General features: G+C 28.0%; 1 protein-coding gene across 1 annotated transcript in view; it reads right to left on the reverse strand.

The window, feature by feature from the left end:
• Positions 1-7,902, reverse strand: part of LOC130818840 (protein trichome birefringence-like 38) — a 16,058-nt gene extending 8,156 nt beyond the window's left edge. Inside the window, exons 1-4 of the mRNA XM_057685074.1 lie at positions 7,385-7,902; positions 6,710-6,881; positions 4,441-4,619; positions 3,483-3,641 (exon numbers count right to left, since the gene is read on the reverse strand). Of these exons, the coding sequence (XP_057541057.1) occupies positions 3,483-3,641; positions 4,441-4,619; positions 6,710-6,881; positions 7,385-7,683 (809 nt within the window). The 5' untranslated portion in view covers positions 7,684-7,902. The remainder of the gene's footprint in view (positions 1-3,482; positions 3,642-4,440; positions 4,620-6,709; positions 6,882-7,384) is intronic.
• Between the last annotated feature and the right edge of the window lie 221 nt (positions 7,903-8,123).

Genomic DNA, 8,123 nt, shown 5'->3' on the forward strand with positions numbered 1-8,123 from the left:
AGCATTGAAATTTATTTTTTTGTGATAAAAAAAAATGAAATGACAAAATCCCGTAGGTTTGGAAAATGGTGAAAATAAAGTGTTTTTGGAACATTTTTTGGCTTTGAAATTAGGTTAAAAATACTTATACTATGTTATAAATTATGGAAATTGGTACCCGGGGGTTTTGATGCCTTCCGGACGCAACGGTGAAGTCGAATTTTCAGTTTGACAGCTTTAAGTTGAGTTTCTGGACAGATTGTATAGGCTGTCCTGTTTTGTGTATTTGCCATGTTTTAGTATGTGATGGATGTTAAAGGTATGGATGTAATTGTATGTGTGTGTTGTGGATGATTTGAGGAAAATGTGTATGTGTGCTTATTTCCCGAATACGATTGAACCTTGTAGGAAGTCGATTCGTGACCGGGAATTGATTAAGATGCTTGTGAGTTGGTTATCTTGCTTAAGGTATGTACACGCAGCGAAGTTCGCATTTAGACCGATGTATCATATAATAATGGTATACAAAAGTAAATTAGGGATATATAGTATGAATAATGTTATCTTTTCGAATAAATAATTTTGATATATTGTTTTGATAAGCAGAGGTAATATGACCTCACTAACCTTAAAGTGGACGTAGTATGACGTCAATTGGTGGAAATGAATTACTCGCGGTATATGGGGGCATTATGAGCCACCGCGGGGGTATGCATACTTAACCATAGGCACCGAAGTAAGGCGAGTGTCTATGGTAGAGACTTGTTTAGGGGTTAGCTCCCCCTAATGTATTGTCTCACTTATGGAGATTGGAGTGTACCGGCAGTATGGCTGGATAGTACAGCAGTATGGCTGACTAATCTTTACATGAAAACAATTATTCTTAATTAGCATGATCGAAGCGTACAATACTGTGAATTGTCAGCTATTAAATTAAAACTTACTCTTGTGTTATTATTTATTTGATATGCGACGATTGCTGACGTGTACTTTTGGTCTTAACGACCCTGCGATGATGTTGTTACCTATCTGGGCAATGACTAGCAGTAAGTTAAGTTGCAGGTCTGGGGAGTGAGGATTGTCCCTTGAAGAAATAAATTACTAGGATAGAGAAGTCTTGATAAGAACTTCAAAATTAAGTTTAAAGAACATTTGGTTTTATGAGGCGATCATCGTTCTCAAGTTGTAGTAAGTGGATTTAACTTTTCGTTCTTATCCGCTGCTAAGAATTTCTTATCTAGTAGTTCATAATAACGCTAATAGAACTCGATCCGCACGTTTTCCTTAACTTCAAACCCGTTTAAAACTGTTTTCTAACATCCCGGTTTGACTCGGATTATAGTTGTCTCGTTTTTAAAAGGTCATCTTCTCTTTTCGTACGACCCGAGTTATTCCGAGATGTTACATATATGTATGTATATGTGTATATATATATATATATATATATATATATATATATATATATATATATATATATATATATATATATATATATATATATATATATATATATATATATATATATATATATATGTAAATGTATATATATATATATATTTGTATATATATTTATATATATATATGTATATATATATGTATATATATATGTATGTATATGTATATATATGTATGTATCTATATATATATATGTATGTATATATATATATGTATGTATATATATATATGTATGTGTATATATATATATGTATGTGTATATATATATATGTATGTGTATATATATATATGTATGTGTATATATATATATATATATATATATATATATATATATATATATATATATATATATATATATATATCTTTTGTGTCGTTAAATTTTTTGTGTCGTTTTATGCATTTTTTTCTCCTACAAACATCGATATTATTGATAGCTTAATTTGTTTGCCACAAAACCTTATACATTCAATTTTGGCAATATTGGAGTTTGAAACACATAATTCGAACTCTAATATAGCATCGTTTTCATAACATACAAGAAAAGCAAAGAGTAACAAAATATTTGAAATCATTATGGTTGGAGAGAAACACTAAAGTGAAGATGCAGATCCTTTCGAGGATTAAACTCCTTTTATACTTTGTTTTGTCCCCGTTTATATTCTCCTTTTATTTTTGCATTAATTAGTTTACTACTCATTTTCATAAAGACATGCACAAAATTATCAAAAACCTCAAAAATATTTCTTAAGTGTATCGTCAAGACTCCTAAAATACAATTTGCAAAAATTTGATATACTCTATTTAATTGCTCTTCTAAAATATTGTTTGTTCGGATTCTTAGAGCAATCCGTTAAATACAGAAAGCCCCCTCGTACTTAATGCCAAATTTTAACTTGAAAGAAAAAAAAATTGAAGCTTGTAACATCTCATCACGTGTTTCTAACATCATATCTACAAATCACTTCAGGGAATAACTTAGTCAAATGTTTGAGTCTAACAAAACATTTATGATATTAATGCCAATATCTTTTTTCTTTAGCCATTAAGGCTTTTACTCACAATATGAATATAAAAATTAAATTTGTTATTAATACCTACTTTTTATTATATGTGGTTATAGTAACATGAATAAATAAAAAAAAAAAAAAGACAAACGAGTACAATAGTACTTGTAAAACTCAAATGAATACCAACGTACTGGTCCATATTTTGCTATAAAACATAAAATATACTCTAAACCATTGATATAAATCCAGGTAATCCACGGCAGGGCCGGAGCAAAGTTTACCGAGGCGTTATTTAGTTTTAAATTTTGTTTTAAAGATGAGGCCCTTTTTATAATAATTATATAAAAGAGAAAATTTACTAAGAAAATTTCTTTTAGTGACTAATTATTGTCATTCTTGCTTTTTTTATTCTTCTAACGATAAATAACTTATTGTTTTCTGACAATCATCACTAACCACAAAATAAAATTTCCACTTGAATTACATATCATATACTTAAATATTTGAGAAATAAAGGTTGGGTAAAGTGAAATGAAACAATTATGGAAACTAGAGATAAATTAATATAAAGGTGGTGCATTAAATTAGTTAATAGGTGTAATTTGCAAAATATAATTAGTGCGTCTTAAACCCAACACCTTGAATTTAGAACGTAAAACTTTTACCAACTACTCCACTTGATCATAGTACTATAAAATGGATCACTTAATAATATGAGACCTCTGATTTCAGGGGGCCCTATACGATCAGATATCCCGAATGGGCCCAAAACCGACCATGATCGAGGGACTAGTGAGTAATGTAATAAACAAAACTGAAACATATTTGTTGGGTCTATGATTAGTAAGTAATCATATTAATATAATATTATTTGCTTTATACTAAACCTGCATAAATTTGTTTTTGGGCATCTTTTCAAAAAACATTATATTAGTTTGGAGTTAAATTACTTATATACTTGTCAACGTAGGACTTGGGATAGACATTCAACAATAATACTTAAAATTATAAAAAAATAGAAAAAGATAATATAAATCTTACTTGTAATGAGATGGATTAGTTCCTTGGAAGAAAACTTTAGTCTTGATTGGATCAATCTCAGAATTAACCCATTTAGCCCAGGTCGTTAATGCTTTTGTAAATGCAGACATGCGATCCATATCCTTCACTATCATTGATCCATCTTCAACATAATCCCATCTACCAAATATAAACCCCATCAAAATATATTAGTTTTATTAGTGTTTATCAATAGTTATGAAATCTTAATATTTTAATTCTGTTATCTGTTATATATTAAATAAACAAAAAGTTATTTCTTTTACTCTTGTAATTTTCAAAAAGTTACATAATAAATAAGATTAAAAAATTATAAATTATAAATCAATAATATTTGTAAGCGTAATTGTTAAGCAGTAAAAATTCGTCACATGATCATTTTATGGGTCCACTTGTGTGGACACACCCACGATTCACCGATGGGCTCTGCACAAACCCTCAAGTAATGAGTTTCGACTTGCATACAATACATAATAGATTTCACTCATTTCCATAATCATAATCATATATGTAATATTAGGAGCATTACTCACCAAGCATTATATGCAAGTCTACAACCCAATATTTTAGCGATGTGAGATCTTCCTCACATGTGAAGTATTGCCAACACTCCCCTAACGTGTGAGGCACATTATATGTAAGAACCACTTTCGGCTCTGATACCATGTTAAGCCGTGAACATTCGTCACATGATCACCTCATGGGTCCACTTGTGTTGACACACTCACGGGGTACCCGAAGGCTCGGGACCAAAACCCACGAGTAATGAGTGTTAACTTGCATACAACACATGATGAATTTCACTCTTTTTCAAAATCATATGATATTAAAAGAGTTACTCATTAAGCATTATAAATGCAAGTCCACAATTCAATATTTTAGTGGTATGAGATGTTTCTCACATCTGAAAGTATTTTCAAGTAAAAGTTTTGGTAATTACGATTGTTTAGGACCCTTTATATTCCACCAAAGCCAAGTGTTGAAGATCAAAATGTCCATATTCTTCCAAACATTGCCACCACGCTTAATTGAATTGAGCTTCAAAACTCGGCTCATTTGCTCATTGTCGATGTCGACTAGGTATAATGAAGAATATATCATCACTGAAACATCATAATCCTATAATCAAGTCAACATCAAAGTGTCGTGTTAGAAACATGACTAATGCTTCTACTCTATACTTCGTGACATTTGCTATAATACAATCCTTTTGGAAATAAAAAAATTAAAAAAAAAATGGGTAAAAATATAACTTATGGGTAAGTATGATAAAAATGTGAATGAGATAGAAAAAATATTTGGATTATATTGAAAGAAAGAGTGTCAAATATGAATAAAAATAAAAATATTATTGAATAAAATGAAAAATATAGCAAATGTCATGGAACAAAGGACGTGCAGTTTTGTAATTGATTACTTATTTTTCTATTTTATGTCAAAAAGTTACTTCCTCCGTTTAATTATACTTATTGTTGATGGTGATATTTCTCCACTAAATATATCATTATCAGTTACAAATATTTCAGAATGGATATAATATGAAACAAGGATTTATTTAATAAATTTGAACATTTTAAAAATGTTCTACTAAAAAACTAATTATTATTTTAATTGGATAATTTGTACTATTAAAAGATATGATAATTAAAAAATAATAAAATTACAATGATTAGCCAATATACACTTTGGAAAATAGCGACCACGCTTCTTTTCTTTTTTCCACTTTAAAATATTCTAATATTCTATAATTAAAGAGAAAAATTTAAATTAATCAGATTGTGAAAGTTATATGAAGGATAAATATATTTATGTGGGATCTTATTAAACTCATGTTAATATATAGTTTTTTATTGTATAGTTTTTATACTTTTATAATGCATATTTAGATATATTAAGTACGGTTGAAATTTACCATGAAAACTGTGTAAAGAAATTAATGAATATCGATAAGCACAAAGGTATGTAGAAACTAGAAAGTAGCATATCTTACATTTGATTTATTTTTTTTTACCGAGTTTCTATATAAAAAATAATAACCACCAATCCTTAATACTTGTTTAATAATAAGAATTAATATAATTGTTTAATTCTTGTACTCTTGTAACATGAAAATACATAATTAATTTGGCTCTATTTTATCTGTCCAATACATATATAGTTTCAGAAAATTAATTTTTTTATAATTTTGAACCATATATGCAACAAAAAATTTATGAGTCAAAAAAAAATTAGAGAGCATAATAATAGGGGTTTTATTCACTATCTTAAAAAAAATAATAGGGGTTTTCCGTAGCTCCTCTTACATATAGCTAGGGTTCAAATCAAACAAAAAAAATCTAATGACCACCTTATCATGTCATCATCTACTATACCACTATTGACTCACGAGGTGAACAATTTTCTCAACGCCTGGCTATTTATAAAAGAGATTATGATTGTTCATTTTTTTTATATTTTTTAAACGTGTGTTACCGTTAAAAAAAAAAGGAATTGGGTATTCTATTTCTTTCTTCATCTAATACTTTTTTTCGCCAAATTATATATATATATATATATATATATATATATATATATATATATATATATATATATATATATATATATATATATATATATATATATATATATATATATATATATATAATTTTTAATTTAATATAATTTATTCATTAAATTTCAATTTAATTACTTTTGTTGTTTATATATAGTGTTTGAGTATCATGTATAAAAAAATTGAATATTTGTTATTATTGTTAAATAATAATAGTAATAAATACTATTAATATTTAATAATAATGATAAATATTTATTATTTTATAACCTGAAAATCAATTTAGCTATAAAATAGGCTACAAAATCTTAGCTTTGTCGCTAAGTTAGTGACAAAATAGGCGACAAAATCTTGATTATGCGACAAAAAATTAAGCGATAAAGTGTTTTGTCACCTATTTTTCGCTAAATGCCTTTGTGATAAAATAAGTGACAAAACAGCTTTATCGTATAAATGCTTTATATTTGCTGTGTGAGTTTTAAAAGAAAACAAGATTTCATAACTATATTATTTCTCATACGTGAGTTAAAATCATTGAGATAAGATAAAGATAAATTAATAATATTATTACTATTAAGATAAATTTATAATATTATTACTATTGAAATGTAAGGAGTATTAATGGGAAGTATAAAGAAAGAGGCAAGTGAAAGCTTACCACAAAAATCCAAGACTTAATTTGAAGCGTATTACGTTGAGTTATGTTGGAGTTTGGGACAGCAGCATGAAGTAGGCAAACCAAAGACTGCCAAAAGTTAAGGCTAAGTGAATCCCCAACATACATTATTTTCTTTCCCTTCATTCTCTTCAAGAAATCCACCCCATCAAATCTGTTCATAAAAATAAGTAATATCATAAAAATAAAAATTCACTTTTAACACAGTTTTGCATATATAATATATATTTTTCGTACCATGTTAATGAATTAATGGGTGGTGTGCACCCTTTGTAAATTATTGAAAGCCTTTATCTCATTACGATATGATTTTGGGATATGATTTCTCATTGGCTTATAGAGTCAATGCATCTCGTGTTTTTTCGACTATATGCTGGCACTCACGATAAATCAAGTCTGATTTATAATATGGTCACCAAGTCAAATGTTCGATTAAAAATTAAATGGTAGGTCTACAAAGTATGATGTACTAGGTACGTACACTTTTATAAATTATAATAGCTCTTGCTCTAATTGTCATATGATTTTGGAACGATATCTCCTTAACATATGTAGTGCGTGCATATTTATATTCACAATAAGACCGCGCAAGTCTAACAAAAAAACACAACATATAATCAATCAATAAAGATCTTAGAACTTAGATGAAAAACAAACCTGGGAAGATCACAATCATGTGGCTGCCACCGGAACTTAAGATAATACTTATCAGGACGTCCAAATTTCTGGCAATCGAATTCTTTGCGAATAGACGGACATTTTGAAGAATCATAAAGAGGATAAGAAGCATCCCAAACCCATCGACCTTCAAAAATATTGCATTTATTCAACTCTAACTTATTAATAACTTGTCCTGATGATCTTTTCTCATGTTTCTGGAATTGGGTTGCTGTAATTAGGCTAAACAATGATATTATTAGCATTAAAGCAATCATAAAATGTTTTTGGGCATCCATTTTTCAGAGAAAAGTAGGTGAAACATGAAGGTGAGTAGAGATCAGAGAAAAGACAGTGTGATACAAAAAATATGAAGGTAGATTTAGCACACATGTGATGGTGCTACAACAAACGTGCTGCGACTAGTAATTGGTATAACATAATATCCCCACTTTTTAATTTAAAGGGTCACCTATAAAATGCTTCACATGTATTATTCCATATGATTTAATGCTCACGGAAAATATATATATATATATATATATATATATATATATATATATATATATATATAGGATCAAATAAGAAGGATTTTAAAATAAAAATGATGAAAAGGATTTTTGTTTTATTTTGTTTTGTTACTATATATACAAAAAAAAAAACTATGTTATAAAGTAAGAACATTCTAAAAACTTATATCATAGTTACTTTTTTGTGAACATAGTTACTTTTACAATTA

The sequence above is a fragment of the Amaranthus tricolor genome, chromosome 7, assembly GCF_026212465.1.
Source record: "Amaranthus tricolor cultivar Red isolate AtriRed21 chromosome 7, ASM2621246v1, whole genome shotgun sequence".
Classification (NCBI taxonomy): Eukaryota; Viridiplantae; Streptophyta; class Magnoliopsida; order Caryophyllales; family Amaranthaceae; genus Amaranthus; species Amaranthus tricolor.